The sequence below is a fragment of the Salmo salar genome, chromosome 04, assembly GCF_965601325.2.
Source record: "Salmo salar chromosome 04, fSalSal1, whole genome shotgun sequence".
NCBI classification, from domain to species: Eukaryota; Metazoa; Chordata; class Actinopteri; order Salmoniformes; family Salmonidae; genus Salmo; species Salmo salar.
This window is the reverse complement of record NC_138294.1, coordinates 39,597,055-39,616,223: the sequence shown is the minus strand read 5'-3', so window position 1 is coordinate 39,616,223 and position 19,169 is coordinate 39,597,055. Positions and strand designations below refer to the sequence as shown.

Genomic DNA, 19,169 nt, shown 5'->3' with positions numbered 1-19,169 from the left:
GCTGCGCGTCGGGGAGGGGTTACTGTCACGTGTGCTCCCTCTCCGGCCTCTAGGTCACCAGGCTGCTCATTATGGCGCACACCTGTCACCATCGTTAGACTCACCTGGACTCCATCAACTCCCTGAATACCTTCCCTATATATGTCACTCCCTTTGGTTCCCTCCCCAGGCGTTAATGTTTCTGTTTCTTGTCTGTGTGCTGTTAGTGTTCCTTGTTTTGTATTATGTTGTGTTTATTTATTAAAACACTCACTCCCTGAACTTGTTTCCCGACTCTCAGCGCACATCGTTACACATATCCGCCCTCTCATTGGCTAGAATGGTCCTACCTGATCTCGCCTCTATCCTCCTTCCCGCCTGACTTCCATATTTGAGGACATTTATTTCCATTGTAAGAGCGGTCACTTGACTATCTTGTCAATGTAATAGATCATCTTTGGCGACACTCCAGTTTAACTCATCCTCTACATTTACTGAATTGGTTGAACAGTGCAGAAGAGAACCTCCCCTGACAGTTTTTTTTTCTCTAGTCAGGATCAGAAAGAAAGACGTGCTACGTTAGGTTAATTGGACAGAAAGCGCACTGGCAGAAAGCGGATGTTGCCGGTTTTCAGGGAAATAGTATTTTCAACCTAACTTCCGTTTGGGAACTCTGCTCAGGCGTCTTTCTATGCCTGCTATGTTAGGTTACTGACTATGAACAGTGCTGTCACAGAACAATGAGCCAGATATTTCACCAGATGTATAAGTGTGAAACATCCAGTTGTTGTTTCCACTCACTACCAAATATGGTGATGAGAGGAAGCCTAGTGGCCGGCAGTGGGAGAAGACGGAGATGGATTTTGGTCGACATTATGCAAATATTTTCATCAATGAAACATTTTATCTCAACACAGTTTTCTGTTCCCAAAACTCAAATTGGTTACGAACAGAGTGGACAGTTCATAGATTTTGACCCTTTTCCAAAGTTGTAAAAAATTGCGTTGTTTAGGAATGCAAGGGCGAATTTAGTTATTGCACATGCTCACTTCATTGAGTAGGTGTTCCCTGATGAAAATAAGCAAATACATGCTAGAACCGCCAATAGGATCTCGCTAGCTCTTGCTTGGCTCTGCCCCCCTCCTTGCTTGTTCTGCCCAATATGAATAATTTGTTCCCATTTGAAACGACAGGCTGTGGTCCATCTTGGGTTAGTTAAAATCTTTGGTACTGTCTTTGGAAATACTGTATATAATGACGAGATGGTTTTGACTCCGCCCTAACATAGTCTGGGCTTTGGGACATTGGGAGTCGTTGTCCGAAAGGCAGACAGGCAGGCGGTCCCAATAGGGTCTAGCTCCAGCAGATACCGTCTCATGCCACAGTCACTGTGAGACATATGAGCTCAGACAGGTTGAATTGTGCCAGAGAGGATGGTGCGTCACCGCCACCAACAGCATGGTTAGTGAAATTACATTTAAAATTAGAATCTATGTGATTTTGATTTGATGTATTAGAATCCCCATTAGCGACAGCTAGTCTTACTGGGGTCCGACACATAACGAAAAAGACATTACAGACAAAATACTTTACAATTTACATATTTCAGAATATGTCAGTACATACACACAACAAGTAGGTCACATGGTGGAGAGGAGTTGTGCCGTGAGGTGTTGCTTTATTTGTTTTTTTGAAACCAGGTCTGCTGTTCACTTGCGCAATATAAGATGGAAGGGAGTTCCATGCACTCATGACTCTTTATAATACTGTACGTTTCCTTGAATTTGTTCTGAACCTGGGGACTGTGAAAAGCCCTGGTTGCATGTCTGATAAAATATAAAACTAGAGTCTGCAGGACTTGCATTGTGGAGTGTAGTGTCAAAAAAGCAGAGCCTCTCTTTATTACGGACAGACCTCTCCCCATCTTTACAATCATTAAATCGACAGTATATGTTTTGACGATGACAGTTTACAATCTAAGGTAAAACCAAGTAAGTGAGTCTCCTCAACTTGTTCAACAGCCACACCATTCATTACCAGGTTCAGCTGAAGTCTAGAACTAAAGGAATGATTTGTACCAAACACAATGCTCTTAGTTTTAGAGATGTTCAGGACCAGTTTATTACTGACCACCCATTCCAAAACAGACTGCAACTCTTTGTTGAGGGTTTCAATAACTTCATTCGCTGTGGTTGCTGATGCGTATATGGTTGAGTCATCGGCATACATGAACGCACATGCTTTGTTTAATGCCAGTGGCAGGTCACTGGTAAAAAAATAAATAGAAAAGAGTAGATGGCCTAGAGAGCTGCCCTGCGGTACACAACAATTTACATGTTTGACATTAGAGATGCTTCCATTAAAGAAAACTATCTGAGATCTATTAGATAGATAGCTCTGAATCCACGATCTAACAGTACAGCTCCCACAATCTTATTATCAAATTTTTCAACCAATCATCAGTCATTTGTGTCATTGCAGTACATGTTGAGTGCCCTTCTCTAAAAGCATGCTGAAAGTCTGTTGTTAATTTTTTCACCGAGAAATAGCATTGTATTTGGTCAAACACCATTTTTTCAAACATTTTGCTAAGCGCTGGCATTTATTTATTTTACCAGGTAAGTTGACTGAGAACACATTCTCATTTACAGCAACAACCTGGGGAATAGTTTCAGGGGATGAATGAGCCAATTGTAAGCTGGGGATGATTAGGTGGCCGTGATGTTATGAGGGCCAGATTGGGAATTTAGCCAGGACACCAGGGTTAACACCCCTACTCTTACAATAAGTGCAATGGGATCTTTAATGACCTCAGAGAGTCAGGACACCTGTTTAACATCCCATCCAAAAGACAGCACCCTACACAGGGCATTTTTTAGACCAGAGGAAAGAGTGCCTCCTACTGGCCCTCCAACACCACTTCCAACAGCATCTGGTCTCCCATCCAGGGACTGACCAGGACCAACACTGCTTAGCTTCAGAAGCAAGCCAGCAGTGGGATGCAGGGTGGTATGCCTCTGATATGTCTACTGTTAGAACCAGTAAAGGCCGCTTTAACCCTTTTGTTGGGTAGCCAAATTACCTTCCTGGATATAGCCACTATATTGTGATCACTACATTCAATTTGTATGGATAGAGCTTCAGAATAAAGTTCTACAGTATTAGTAAAAATGTGATCAATACATGTGGATGATCTTGTTCCTGTAGTGTTGTAAACATCCTGGTTAGGTTGATTAATAACCTGAACCAGATTACAGGCACTGGTTACAGTGAGAAGCTTCCTCGAGTGGACAGCTTGATGAAAACCATTCAATATTCAGGTCCCCAAGAAAGTAGACCTCCCTGTTTGCATCACATACACTATCAAAAATCTCACACATATTATTTAGATGCTGACTGTAAGAACTTGGTGTCCTATAGCAACACCCAAAAGCAAAGGCTTTAGATGTGCCAGGTGAACCTGAAAGCACAAGACTACAATAACACTTGACATAAGATCTTCTCTAAGCATTACAGGGATATGGCTCTGAATATATACAGCAACACCTCCCCCATAAGCATTTCTGTCTCTTCTACAGAAGAGACATTTCTCCAAAAAGTACAATCTTTGTCCCCATGTGCAGTTGCTAACTGTAGTCTGGCTTTTTTATGGCGGTTTTGGAGCAGTGGCTTCTTCCTTGCTGAGCGGCCTTTCAGGTTATGTCGATATAAGACTCGTTTTACTGTGGATATAGATACTTTTGTACCTGTTTCCTCCAGCATCTTTACAAGGCCTTTTGCTGTTGTTCTGGGATTGATTTGCACTCATCTCTAGGAGACAGAACGCATCTCCTTCTTGAGCAGTATGACCGCTGCGTGTTCCCATGGTGTTTATACTTGCGTACTATTGTTTGTACAGATGAATGTGGTACCTTCAGGCGTTTGGAAATTGCTCCCAAGGATGAACCAGACTTGTCGAGGTCTACCATTTTTTTTCTGAGGTCTTGGCTGATTTCTTTTGATTTTTCCATGTCAAGCAAAGAGGCATTGAGTTTGAAGGTAGGCCTTGAAGTACATCCACAGTTACACCTCCAGTTGACTCAAATTATGTCAATTAGCCTATCAGAAACTTCTAAAGCCATGACATCATTTTCTGCAATTTTCTAATCTGTTTAAAGGCACAGTCAATTTAGTGTATGTAAACTTCTGACCCACTGGAATTGTGGTACAGTGAATTATAAGTGAAATAATCCATCTGTAAACTATTGTTGGAAAATGTACTTGTGTCATGCACAAAGTAGATGTCCTAACCGACTTGCCAAAACTATAGTTAGTTAACAAGAAATGTGTGGAGTGGTTGAAAAACGAGTTTTAATGTCTCCAACCTAAGTGTATGTAAAATTCCTACTTCAACTGTACATATATCCCTGGCATATTACATAATGTATGCAGCAGCATGCAATACATTTTTGGACTCACTTTGTTGTGCTGTGCTCACTTCCTTCCAAACCACGCATTATTGAATTTGCAATTTTCAACTTGTTGTGTAATGTTTATGTCCAATGGCTGATGAGCACCAATACATTTTATCTGCCATTTCTCTTCATTATTTATATTCATACGACAAGGACTGAAAATGATTTGCCAGTAGATTCTCGACTTGATTCATGATGATGACTGCTAGCTAAGATTTTGAAAGTATGATGTTGACATGTTCAGTCCAATCAAAGCTACTGTACATATAACGTGATTTGACTTCATTTTATCATATAACGACCGTGAGCCTTCTTTATCAATGACCTTGAGCTTTCTTGGATGGGCACTTCAAATGTAACTCTATGGCAGCACCCAAAGGGCTAGAATTTCCATAGTTTACCCTTAGACTTCGAGGTGACGTAGTGTCCCCATGAGTGACAGAGCACTGAGCCAATCATGGCGCAACGCTCCGTATTTTCTGCTGGCTTGCCCCACCACCACAGAAAGCACTGAGCTTGGCTGAAACACCTGCATTTTGGAGCTACCTTACTCAAGAAAACAAAAATGGTTTTATTAACTCAATGATATATATATATCATTTTTTACATGGTTTGCAAACTGATATGTGACGTGTTAATGCCAATTGTTTTTTGTTTTATTTATTTTTGCTGAAAATGTGGGCCTCAAAACGCCCCACCTGCCCTGAATGATGGGTCACCACTGAGTGGGGGGAGGAAACGGGAGGGAAGTGGTGTAGTGGAACAGGAGAATTTAATGTAGTTAGGCCTTGACTGGCCTTACACTCCAGTACAGTAGCTGGCGATGTATGCACCTTGAAAGTAGAATGCGATCCGCCAACCCAATTCCAACGAAGAAGAAGGTGAAGGTTTCTGATAGGAGCTCAGTAACTCATCGCGAAACATTTGTCTAACAACATCCAGGTTAGCTAGTTCAATTGTATATTTGGTTATTCTTTCTAGTCTAAATAATTGAGCAATTGTGTTTTCGATGTTTCATTAAAATCGTTTCTTGCTAGCTACATTACTTTTCAACACGATATCATAACGTTGTCACACGTGGATACTACTGCCGTTATTTAGCTAATTTGCTAATTCCTAGTTCAGCTACCGTTTGTTGGCAAGGACGTTTTCGTTTCCATATAAGGTTAGCTTTTTGCGTGTTAGACACGACCGTTCATGTGAACGTAATAGTGTGAGATTCGATGCCTCCTGCAAGCAAACGGGCGAGAAAAGAGGACTCGCCACTGGAGTTGGCGTGTGAGTGGGGGTCCTGCCAAGAGTCGTTCGATCGGATGCAGGAGTTCTGCGATCATGTGGAGGGTCACCTCAAGGCGCTGGACATAGAGGACGGGGGAAATTACTCATTTGGTGAGCGGGCAAGGGGAGCATGGATTACTCTCTTTTCACAGCCACTGTACCTCCGACGTGGAGTGACGCTCTGTGTGAGAGATACAATACATAAGAGAGGAAAAGTCAAACCTTTCATTTTATTTGAGATAAAGTAGCTATCAAAGGCTATTGTGGAAGACACTCATGTTGTACAATGCCATGTGCATGTGTCTTGTTCGTTTTATGTCACTAGAGGAGCACAGCTGTCTATGGAAAGATTGTGGGTTCTGCTCTGTGGAGAATGCTGAGGAATTTAAGCGCCACGTCTATTTCCACTGTTACCACACCAAGCTGAAGCAGTGGGGCCAGGGGGTACTCAAGGCCCAGCCCGGCATCGGTACCTGCACCATTGGCCTCCACAACCGCAACATCGTGCCAGACATCACAGACAACTTCATCTGCCAGTGGGAGCAATGTGAGGTGAGACACTGTTGGTGTGGGTTATATCTAGCTTAGATGTGAAGCTTGTGGACAGACAGACATAGCATTAAGCCGGGCATAGACCAGGGACGTGAACAGTCCGGCACAAAAACACACACACACACACACACACAACTCTTTCATTTAGATGGGCTCAAATCTATTCAAGTGGACCCATTCTAACCATATCAGTTTAAGTGGTGAAGTTTTCACACATTTGTTGGTCTTAATAAGTTCATTACTATGAGAGCAACATGTTTTTGTGTGTATGTGATTGCAGCAACCCTCCCTTGCCAACCCAGAGTGGTTCTACCGCCATGTGGAGATGCATAGTATGTGTATGGATGTACCCTCTGCTGATAAGGAGCTCTTGGTGCGCTGTGGCTGGAAGGGTGAGTCCACTGACCCCTGTAAAAATGGCAGCAGTGAATAACACAGGCTAGTTTACAACTTTTCAGGAGAAACAGAGGTGTCTGTATGTTTCAATTGAAGGATGTGGGGTTTTTGATTCTTTTGGAATTGAGGGTGGATAAAATAGGTGAAAGCAGGTTATTGCCGATGTCATGTGACCTGGAACCAGAGTGTAACTGCTACTGAGAGTATCACCCGTACTTATTTCCCCCTGACTTTTCTCCAGACTGCGAGGCCATGTTTAAAGGGCGTTTTAAGCTGCGGGAGCACCTGCGGAGCCACACTGGGGAGAAGGTTGTGGCCTGCCCAATCTGTGGAGGGATGTTCGCCAACAACACCAAGTTCTTTGACCACATCAGACGGCAGACCACCATCGAGGGTGAGAGGGGGAAGGTCAGGGGTGGATTGGATTAATGGCTTTGCTAACATTGTGGAGTATAACCCAGTAACACAAGGGACCCCATAACTTTGTGTCTGTGGTCCCTTGTCTCTCCTAGGTCAGAGGTTCCAGTGCTCCCACTGCTCCAAACGCTTTGCAACGGAGAGACTACTGAGGGACCACATGAGGAATCATGGTCAGTCCCTTGAACTCCCTTTGTATTTCTATTACACGTTGCTGTCGTTTGATGCCCAGTAGTACTGTGCTCTGATCTGTATCTTTTTTTCTTCTTCTCTCTCCTTCTCTGCTGTTAGTAAATCACTACAAGTGTCCATTGTGTGACATGACCTGCCCGTCCCCCTCATCACTGCGGAACCACATAAAGTTCCGCCATAGCAACGAGAAGCCTTACAGCTGTGAATACTGCGAGTACAGGTAGGTTAATAAATTAGACAAATACTTAGGTAATGCCCAGGACTCCCGGTCAGTAATATAAGCCAACACCATCCATTTCAATATTATGAAAGTGAATTATATTAAAGGAGTACCTGTTTAGTGTGTGCAAGTGTTAACGATAGTATAGGCAGAACCCATCCTAACCCGTCTTTCCTGTGGTGTGTGTATCTCTCCTCAGCTGTAAGAACCTGATCGACCTTCGTAAACACCTGGACACCCACAGCACTGAGCCGGCCTATCGCTGTGACTTCACCAACTGTGACTACACCACACGCTCACTGCACTCCATCAAGAACCACTACAAGAAAGTACATGAGGTGAGTTAGGGAGATTTACAAATGTTTACCCTTTTTACACTGCTGCACTGTGCTGGGCTGGCCTGGTTATGCGTCCATCATAGTTGGTGGAAATGTGCTGAAAAGGACAATATGAAGCCAGCCCAGTACGGTTTGTGTCAGCTCTATATGTTAAGTCAGGCATGAAAAAACAACTCTATTCATTGTGATCAATTCCAAAACTTTGCGTGACCCGTTTTCTAAGATGTTTGATTTTTGTGTTGATGACTCAGGGCGATTTTGTGGCTCGCTACAAGTGTCATGTCTGTGAGCAGTGCTTCACTAGGGGAAACAACCTCACTGCCCACCTCCGCAAGAAGCACCAGTTCAAATGGCCCCCTGGACACCCCCGATTCAGGTACCAACACAGCAAGCGTAACATTTATAGCCAGCATACTAGGACAACCAATTCTGAAGTGCATGTGTTTGAGATTGCATCCAACAGCATGTTTATTTGGAGATGGTCTGTATTAACAAGGCCTCATTCAATGTAAGTAGTTTGACTCCAGAATCATTACTTGGTGAATGAGAAAGTCTTGAGCATCGTTCGGGCATGATTTTGGTCTTCTGGCTAACACCTCTGTCTTCCTTCTCTCTCCCAGGTATAGGGAGCATGAGGACGGCTTCATGCGTCTGCAGCTGATCCGCTATGAGAGCGTGGAGCTGACCGAGCAACTGATGAGAGAGAGACCGGAGGGCCACGAGGGGGAGGGGGAGGACGCTGCCCGGACAGATATCCTGGGGCCTGGGGAGGATGCCAGGGTAGTAGCACACTCCACGGAGGTACAGGTGGAGCTGAGAGGGGTGCTGTTGGAGGGGGAGCAGGGAGAGGGTGTGTTCTATGATTTGACTGGGGGGGACTCGTCTCAGGCAGGGGAGGACACTGTGATCCTGCAGCTACAGGACACTGCTCAGCAGCTGGGCATGCAGGTAGTATAACCACTACAACCCCTCACATAGACATGCTGCTCATCTAATGGCTTGTTCCTCTGAGATACTGAGCAGTGACACAGCACAGAGGTACCAGGACTAAGGGAAGGATGGGAGAGCTTTACTGTTTTTTGAGCACACCTGTCTACTGAGGATGAGGAGGGGGAACTCTTCAAGGATTCACAGTATGGATTGAAGTGAACAGTGGCTCCTAAATATTGGGATTTAACCAGCAGGACTGGCCTTAGCTGCCCTCACTGCAGGGCCCACACTCCTCATAGCACTCTGTCAGAAGATATGGAGTTGATATTGTGGATGTGATTTCTTGGACTGAAGAGTTGTTTTCCAACGTCTGATCTGCCATTGTTGGAGACCAAGACAGTTGCTATGTTTTGCATTATGAACAACTTTGAGCTGAGCTGAATGGACTTCATAGGGATATACTATAAAGCAGGATCAATGAGTTAGCCAGCTGACTAAGTAGTCTTATATAACTTGTTATATCTTTTTTTTATTTTTTAAAGTTTGACATGGGTTGGTCTAAAGGCGTCAGCATGCTTCAGTTTGGCTGGCACCTAGCCAAACTTGGCTAGCCGAATGAGTGTGCTCGTATACTCCCTTAAATGACCTTTGCTTGAAAAATGAGAAAAGAAAGCGACAATTTGTCTAATCAGAATTAATCTAAGATGACTCAAGAAATCTGTCATTAATCTTGATGTTTTTGACGAAGAGATCTTAGTCGCGCAATTTTTACATCAAACTAAGATGTTTGGTGCAGTATTTTTCAAAGGAAAAAATGTGCGTGAAAATGAGTCGTCTCTCGTTGAATGACAACAGACTATTCAAGAATCCATACTGTTGACCAATCACAGACAAATGGGTGTGAACTTCGGCTTTCCTCCAGAATTGTTTTTGTGACCGAACAGCTGAAAAAACTCTCCTGAAGTCCAAAACGAACCAAAAATGTCACAAAATATCATCTTAATATATGCGCGAACTCTGCCAAATTGTTTTGGCTGGGAAGCATGCGGACGCCTTAATTCAGTGTTTTCCAACTCCAGTCCTCGAATACACCCAACAACACACGATTTTGTTGTTGCTCTGGAGAATTTCCTCTAATTCAACTCATTGAGGGTTTGATGATTAGTTGAATCGGGTGTGCTTGTCCAGCGCTACAACAAAAATGTGTTGGGAACACAATTGATTCAAGTAAAATAAAAAGTGTTGAACCAGAAAATCAATAGTTATTGCTGGTTGTTTATCTAAGTTGGCTGGCTAACTCATTGATCCTGCTTTTTATTATACCCCTCAGCTGTTTGATTTGACATTTGTATTTTGTTCTGCGCAATAAACAGATTGTGCTTTTTATTGGCTTGTATCGTATTTTGCATTGCTGTCACTCACCATTTCGAGCTTCTATATTTAGTTTGATGCAAATTTCAGGACATTGCATGTAGATGTGAACTGATGATTCTGTATCAAGTGAAGCAGAACGTTGTGTATAATACTTATCTATATTTTGCACTTAATTATCCTACAGAAATAGATTTACTGCGTGTGCGTGCCTGTGTGTGCATGGTGTGAAAGAGAGCGCATTCTCTGGCCTAGAATCTAATCCACTTAGTGGTGTTCTTACATCCGGCTTGTTGCCCGTCAGACACTTCCTCCAATGATGGACAAGACTGGCAGACACAGAGAGGCTATGTACAGGACTGAAATGGGATGTTCAGAGGCTCTTGATTGTTGCCACTCTATTCAACGGCAGAGATGGAATCAATACTTTTTTCTTTAGTAAGTCTGCAGCCGTCGTGCAGCTATTGCAATGCACTCAAGAAAGCCATTCTTATAACAATATCTTGTTATTTCTCGCCTCCGTTTCTTATACACTACAATTGCACATCCATACAAAACTGTATAATGTACATGAATATATCTGCAACCCATGCTATGATTCTGTGTAAGCACAGCACACAGTATTATATCTGTGGTGGTGGTAGTAGTAGTGGATGGGTTGTTGTTAGCTGTGTTTAAAAGATTAACCAGTCCTAGGAGCTTAGTGTAAGCAGCACTCACTGTGCTCTGCTTCCTTACTCTGTCGCTATCTCTGGACCCTTCTGCAGATGGAGATCATGCAGAACACCTGAAGACTACTAAGCATGCTTCTGTGCCTTTTTATGGAGATTTAAGTGGAAGTTTGAAGATAAACTCATTAACATCCATGCATGTTTTTTCTTTGGTTCAGAACTAAGCTGTGAGAGGTGTTTACCTCTCCTGCTTGTAGAGACTGCTACTGAGGAACCGAAGACAGGCAGCCATGAGACTGTACTCACTGCTGCTATTGCTCCTGGGGTCCTCACACGGGGTATTCACACAGCTGCCTGAGTTAATGGAGGAGGAAGGTAGCGGTAAGATATTTTACTAGAACAGTATTACTCGGGATGGTTATTGAATGAAAGTGCCTAACTTTCGTGAGGTTTACCCTTGGTTCAGTACATACATTTTAGTCATTTAGCGATTTGTCTTATCCAAAGTGACTTAAGTCAACTCCAGAATGTATGTAATCTGATGAAATTGAAATGATTCATTCAGATTTGACAGGTGACTTGGTGTATATTATCTGATGGAACTGATCTGATTCAGGTGTGACTCCAGAACCTGTGGATGACACCTACTGGTCAGGCACAGCCCCCATCTGTATGGGAGGTTGTAAGGGGAGACACCAGGAACTGAAGAAAGATCGCTGTGGGGACTCTGACTGCTGCTGGTTTGGCTATAAATCCCTTTGCAGAGGTACCACTCACACGTGTAACCTGTATCTGTCGTACCCTGCTCTCTCACTGTAGTGTAGCACATTCACAATAATTACATAAAAATTCCATCAAATTGTATTTTCCTTAACAGCAGGAAATGAATGAATTTGTCAGTATACTGAAATGTATCAAACTAAAATTGGAAATGCATTGTACTACCTTTTATCTTCTCATACAGTATATTAGTCATGTGGATTATTCTCTACTTTGCGCATGCTCTGTTTGTCCTGTTTGCTCTTGTTCTATGGTGTTTGTTCTGTCCTGTGTGGTTCAGTGAACTGTGGGAGGCCTGATGTGGACTATAACGGGATGGTGTACGGGAACGACTGGTGGGTGGGCTCAGTTGTCCGGTACGCCTGTCGCTCTGGCTTCCTATTGGTGGGGGACCCTGCCCGAGCCTGCCAATCCAATGGAGGCTGGACCCCCAAACCCTCCTGTCTCAGTGAGTTGCCCATTTTGTTCAATAGTGATCAAACACCCCAGTAATTTGCCTCCACTACACGTCACTACTCCCTGTAGGTGTGAAGAAGTAGCGTTCGATGTCATTGTGTGAATGTAGCCAGCTCACAGTAGTCTCAGTGAGTAGCCTGTTTGTTCATACAGGCTTATTGATCACCATTAATTTTGCCTTAACACCTCAGGGAACACACATTTTAGTACACTCACTATCGTACTACATTAAGTCCTTTACCTTTTCTTTCCTTCTCTCACCTCCACCTCATGTCACTGCTCCTCCACACCCCATCCCCTCTACCCCTGTCCCCCTTCTCTCCCTGGGCCAGGGGTGTGTCGTCAGGGCCGTGTGGAGATCACTGAGAAGGAGCTAGAAACAGCTACCTGCTCCTCCACCTGTCCCCTTAAGTCCTACATGGGGCCTCTTAAGCAGGGCTGCTACGGCATGGACAACTGCAGGAAGATGAATCCTGACTGGAAGCGCTGGTTCACCCGCTGTGACACGTGCCTGTGTGATTGCCACATCGCCTGTGGTAAGTAGTAAACATTTTACGCCCTTGAGTGGTACAGTCCATTGACTGACGATGGCTAAATAACTGGACATGTCAACTGGCAGGCAATGAAGTTAAACCAGATTAGCTGGTTTCAATGGATGGATGGAATGGGTGTGAGTTTGAGTTCTTGAAAAATGTATACTCTAGAGTGTGGTTAATAATTTGTTAGCATTACATTTGTTCACAACGTGTTTATATCCAACTTAAGGTAACCCATTCATATTTCACAAGTTCTAAAATCTTTGGCCCACACAACAAACACTTCCCCACAATGTATTTTATCTTCAAGCATCTTTAGGTTAAAAGACGGACAAATTCCACTATTGAGTGACTAGAATATGTATTCCAAAACATCACAAGAAATATCAGTGAACAGCCTAACATCACAGATCCTCATTGGAATCTCAATCGGAATGCTCGAATCCTCATCGGACTATTGCTGCTTCATCTGCTGTCAGGAGGATGAAAGGGAAACCTAGAGAGACATCTCTGTGGAACTAACAACAGTCCGTCGCCAGAGACTGCGGTCCTGACCTCAACAACCTCATAGGGTTAACGTATAGAACACAATGGAGGCGAAGACACTACTTTTCCTCAGTTTCCTAAACAAACTCCCTGACTACATAAAGGACTCATCATGCAGCCTATATGAACAGTTTTGACGGTAGAGGGGGAGGCCTCTCCGAGTGTAGAGGTTCTGTTGGGATTAACGAGTTGTCCTTTAGCTCAACCTGCTCATTCAATCTGTCCTGGAACCTAGAATGAGCTAGTTGTTGAGCTGAGACCTTAATCTTGTTACCCACCGCAGTCCAGAGGAGAGTAGAGGTGTCGGTGGAAGTCAGAGAGGAGGACCAGGTTCAACCATCTAACAGCATGTTTACTATACTGCATGTGGAGATAGCTTGGAATGCATAATATGCAATGTGTATTTCTAAATGGATGGGATATACAATATTAACAAAGTGTATCTTCATTTCTCCTTATGTTACAGCCATTGGTTGGACTGTCTGTATTGCTTTTAAGATGTAGATGGTTGTCCAAAGTCAAAGGTGCTTCCTCACTAACAATGTTAGTTGTTGATGATTTGTCATTGTCCTATAAATCCAACTCTGTGTTTAGACCATAGGGATTTAGATTAATTCTATTTTGAATCCAATCTATTTAATTATGTGGTTTAGATCAAGAGCTGAGCCTCAGGATATGTTTTTCTTTGGGTTTGTAGCAGCCAACTCCTGCAATGAAATGAACATGACCAAGTCAAACATTATTTTGTCTTAGTAATGCTATGCTAACAACTGCTTATTACACACAGAATGGAATAGAATACAATAGCGTTGTACATACAGGGAGAACAGAAGAATAAGAGATGATTCATAAGCACTGTTTTAGACCCACACCAACCTGCATCCATCCTGGTCTGAACCCCAGAGGACTCTGACAGTAGCTCCCAGGAGGTCTGATTGGCCTCGTTTCCAGCCACTCAATTCACACGCTCCAGGGGCAGCCCAAAGTCTGGGTAACTCTTTCCCTTCCCTGTGAACCTATTAAATGGAGAGCAACAAGTGTAAGTTCATCATGCACAACAAGGCAGGATAGGCTATGATGCCTGACCATACCGTAGAACATTTTGATAAGAGAAATTGATTTTGATTTCTGGAAGTATGTAATTGTAAAATTGATAAGAATTAAGCCTGAAAATGTATGATTATACAATAGATTACTTAGACTTCTCTGTCTAATAAAATGTATTTAAATTAGTGATTAGTGTTAATAATGATGCTAATACTGACCAATGTTCCTTACTTAAAGTCGTGGTCTGTGTCCTCCAGTCTCCTCATGGGCCCCAATAGTACTCCCCCTTCCACCACAGAGCTGGAGTAGACCTGACCAACCAATTCTCCATTGGACAGCTCACTCTCACACAGACAGCCTGATAGGCACTGCCACCCTCACTGGACCTACAAGATGCAACAAGAACCCAAGATAATGAAGGCTTATTATGACCCTTCAAGTGGGTATGTACTCTCTTTAGTGTTCAATATGAAACAATGATAACCATAACTTAAAGACAAGTAATGGTATTATGTAGTATTAGTGACAGTTTAATGTGTACGCAGACATTTACTTTCATATTCAATCAACAGAAATGAGCGATACTGTTTGCAGGACACGACCTATAGCAACACAATATATAGATGTGAATGTGGCACTATAACTGTAATATGTCAGAGCACACAATAAATATAATTGGAACTCACCTCCCTGTGCGAGTGTCCCCAGTATCAACAGCTGCAGAAGAGCCACAGAGAGGAGAGTTGTAAGTCTTGGTGGCGTTATGATGATTCTACCTGCATCTCAATCCAGACGTCTCTTGCTTTGTTACATGCACAAGAGCACTTCTACTACTGAACCTGACCCCAGTGATCTCAGTTTGAGCACATTCCAGCCCCATGTTGCCATGGTTTATGTTTCTTATTTATCCATTCAGCAAAAGGCATTGTGGAATAAGGTCAGCACGCTCTTTAAGAACTCACGCGTATGACAAATCAAGACTGCGCCTAAGAAAATGGCTTTTCTTTCAAATGTTCCCTTTTTCTCCATTTAAATAACTTTTCACAAGGCCATTCTACAAGCATGTTGTGAATGGAAAAAGTGATGTGTTGGCTTGTCATTGATATAATAAAGCGGAAACCGGCATTGACGTTGAGTAATGATCTGCCTTCGCCCTCTGACCCCGTGTTCCCCTCAGGTGTCATGGTGGCCTGGAGATAATGGACACTAAGTGGACTTAATCCTTCCTCAGATAGAACCTCGGGGAGCTTTCTGCTCTATTCTTAATGCATGAATTTCCTTGATCAAATTAGCAGTTGATTTCTGAAGGCTTTGCAATAACTGTATTGTTGAAACATGTTTTTCTGCAGTTTTCCAGAATCCAGAGTTTCAATACTGGCCAAAACGGAATATATTGTTGTTAAAGCTTTTCCTAGCATTGCTGTGTTGTGCTCAATGTCAACAATCTCAAAGTAACCCATGACTGTGTTTTAATATCTATAATAACCACATGGTGTTGCTGCAGTCCCAACATCAAAGGCTTGGAAACCGCTGCAACACAGTTTCTTAGTTCTTTTTTTTTATCGCTTTGGTACTATTTTCACAAGTGTTATGTGGTGAATTTTCAGAACTCTTAGGACAGAACTCCAAACTTAACATTTGTAACGCAGCCAGTCTTCTGTTCAAAAGCTTTCATTGTTCATTCATTTTTTTAGGGGAGACATACCACACCTCCACCTCCATTTAATCACCAAAACACAACATAATGACAAATTATTTTAACAACCAGTTAATGTAATAGCAAAAAATGTAAGATACCTTTGAATGTATGTAGTATGCTACAGTACTGTAAATTTACAGTGCGTTACACTTTTCTCATTAGGCAATATACTTGCACTACCCATTTTAAAATTGACTGAACATCGCATTTCCATCATTTCTATCCCATGTGTGATCATTGAAGACATCTTTCACAATGTAATCAAATGAAATACATTGTTTAGCAGGCGCTAGTTTGCATCAAACCTGTCTTGAGCATCCTCATTTTTCATGCATTTGGGGAAAAACCTTTTGGCATGGTGAATCCAAGCCTCACATAGGTCTGGATCAAAATCATTGCATGCCTCATCCATGGCCTGAAGGAGAGTGGTACGCCTATGGGGATGGCAGTCATACATCTTCCATCTACATTGTATTTTACAGTATTGTATGGTACTTATGTATTGTAGTGGTCCTTTACATGGCTCAGTTCATAAGAGCATGGCACTAGCAACACCAGAGTTGTGACTTCGATTCCCAATGGGGTCACATACCAAACTGTGGAGTGTTGTCACTTTGGATAAAAGTGTCTGTTTACGTAAATGGCATATACTGTATCATGGTATTAGAGTACTGTATTGGCCAGTGCAATTTTAGTAAAGTGGTGTGACCCCCCCCCCCCCCCCCCCAATTTAAAAACACCCCAGCAGCTTAATTTTGGATACATGTACTCCTACCTAATATTGAGTTGCACCCCATTTTGCCTTCAGAACAGCTTCAATCCTTTGGGCATGGACTCTACAAGGTGTCAAGCGTTCCACAGGGATGCCGGCCCATGTTGACTCCAATCCTTCCCACAGTTGTCAAGTTGGCCTGCATGTCCTTTGGGTGCTGGACCATTCTTGATACACACAGGAAACTGTTGAGCGTGAATCCTAGCAGCGTTGCAGTTCTTGACATACTCCAAACCAGTGCGCCTGGTACTTACTACCATACCCCGTTCAAAGGCACTTACAGTGCCTTCGGAAAGTATTCAGACCCATTGACTTTTTCCACATTTACTTAAGTTACAGCCTTATTCTAAAATGTATAATTTGTTTCATTCTCAGCAATCTACACACAACACCCCATTATGACAAAGTGAAAACAGGTTTTTAGACATTTTTTGCTAATTTATTTAAAAAAATGTAAAAACGGAAATACCTTAAGTATTTGCTATGAGACTGAATTGAGCTCAGGTGCATCCTGTTTCCATTGATCATCCTTGATGTTTCTACAACTTGATTGGAGTCCACCTGTGATAAATTCAATTGATTGGACATGATTTGGAAAGGCACACACCTGTCTATATAAGGTCCCACAATTGACTGTGCATGTCAGAGCAAAAACCAAGCCATGGGGTAGATGGAATTGTCTGTAGAGCTCCAAGAAAGGATTCCCCACTTATCTGGGGAAGGGTACCAAAACATTTCTGCAGCATTGAATGTCCCCAAGAACAGTGGCCTCCATCATTCTTAAATGGAAGAAGTTTGGAACCACCAGCTCTTCCAAGGGCTAGCTGCCCAGCCAAACTGCGCAATCGGGGGAGAAAGGCCTTGGTCAGGGAGGACAACCATCTCTGCAGCACTCCACCAATCAGGCCTTTATGGTAGAGTGGCCAGACGGAAACCACTCCTCAGTAAAAGGAACGTGACAAACCGCTTGGAGTTTGCCAAAAGGCGCCGAGACTCTCACATCATGAGAAACAAGATTCTCTAGTCTGATGAAACCAAGATTGAACTCTTTGGCCTGAACACCAAGCGTCACATCTGGAGGAAACCTGGCACCATCCCTACGGTGAAGCATGGCGGTTTTTCAGGGACTGGGAGACTAGTCAGGATCGAGGGAAAGATGAATGGAGCAAAGTACAGAGCGATCCTTGATGAAAATCTGCTCCAAAGAGCTCAGACTGGGGTGAAGGTTCACCTTCCAACAGGATGACGACGCTAAGCACACAGCCAAGACAACGCAGGAGTGGCTTTGGGACAAGTCTCAATGTCCTTGAGTGGCCCAGCCAGAGCCCGGACTTGAACCCGATCGAACGTCTCTGGAGAGACCTGAAAATAGCTGTGCAGCAACGCTCCCCATCCAACCTGACAGAGCTTGAGAGGGTCTGCAGAGAAGAATGGGAGAAACTCCCCCAAATACAGTTGTGCCAAGCTTGTAGCGTCATACCCAAGAAGACTCAAGTCTGTAATCGCTGGCAAAGTTGCTTCAACAAAGTACTGAGTAAAGGGTCTGAATACTTATCTAAATGTGATATTTACGTTTTATTTTTTATAAGCTACACTGATTTTGAAGTGGATTTAGGTGACATCAATAAGGGATCATAGCTGTTACCTGATCAGTCATGGAAAGAGCACTGTCTTTTGAACACTCAATGTATAGGGGATGCATTTATTATTTGTTTTGGACTTTCTGGATTATTTGGATGTTGTATTACTGCATTGTGGGAGCTAGAAACAGAAGCATTTCACTGCAACTGCTGTAACATCAGCTAATCTGTTTACGCAACCAATAAACTTTGATTTGTTACATACAGTATATCTGTTCCTGTCTATCAGTTTTTTTTAAACTTACTGTGAAGTAAATTCATAATTATAGTAGTATGTTCAAGAGTGTGTGTGTATATATGTATCATGTTTTTCATGTTTCTATTTCAGACATTTTCATTATTTAGTTCTCAATCTGTAGAAATATGTACATGTAAAATCTAAAGGTTTACCACAAGTTTAAGTGATCATCAATTAAGAGCAGTCAGATTAAGTTATGGTGAAATGTCTTAACAAAAGAGAAGAGAATCATATCAAAAGTAATATGAGCATTGCATTGTGAAAGGCAATTACTTGTATTGCAATGTCAAACATGTATTTCTAGATGAAACACTGTTTAAGTTTGGTGAAAAAGTGACTATGATTTAGTGTAATGTCCTTAGTCAATTTATATTGTCCTTAGTTTCAAAACAATTGCCTTTTTGATAATCTGTTTTGAGTTTTGTACTAAGAGTTTTGACAATGTACCACATACTTGTGAAAATTGCACCAACGCTATAAAAAACAGTATGAAATCGTTCCTATGCAAATGTAAGGAGTGCATCTTTATAGGTCAGCTGTACCATATGCATATACTCATCTTAGATCAATTACTGACTTTATCTATGATGCCCAAAGTCACAGCAAATTACACCAGAAGAGGGGAGTAGGCCTAGTATTTTCTTAAACAGATATGTC

The 19,169-nt window shown here is 42.6% G+C and overlaps 2 protein-coding genes across 2 annotated transcripts; both read left to right on the top strand.

Moving 5' to 3' along the window:
- Nucleotides 1-5,256: 5,256 nt before the first annotated feature.
- Nucleotides 5,257-10,142, top strand: hinfp (histone H4 transcription factor). Its single transcript, XM_014195821.3, has 9 exons — nucleotides 5,257-5,822; nucleotides 6,037-6,263; nucleotides 6,544-6,655; nucleotides 6,901-7,053; nucleotides 7,172-7,249; nucleotides 7,368-7,488; nucleotides 7,688-7,826; nucleotides 8,078-8,202; nucleotides 8,447-10,142. The coding sequence occupies exons 1-9, from the start codon at nucleotides 5,657-5,659 to the stop codon at nucleotides 8,781-8,783; spliced, it is 1,458 nt and encodes a 485-aa protein (XP_014051296.1). The 5' UTR covers nucleotides 5,257-5,656; the 3' UTR covers nucleotides 8,784-10,142.
- Nucleotides 10,143-10,389: 247 nt separating this feature from the next.
- On the top strand, nucleotides 10,390-18,690 carry si:ch211-117m20.4 (inactive serine protease PAMR1). Its single transcript, XM_082974380.1, has 4 exons — nucleotides 10,390-11,179; nucleotides 11,415-11,564; nucleotides 11,859-12,026; nucleotides 12,367-18,690. The coding sequence occupies exons 1-4, from the start codon at nucleotides 11,089-11,091 to the stop codon at nucleotides 12,576-12,578; spliced, it is 621 nt and encodes a 206-aa protein (XP_082830506.1). The 5' UTR covers nucleotides 10,390-11,088; the 3' UTR covers nucleotides 12,579-18,690.
- The last annotated feature ends 479 nt before the right edge of the window (nucleotides 18,691-19,169 follow it).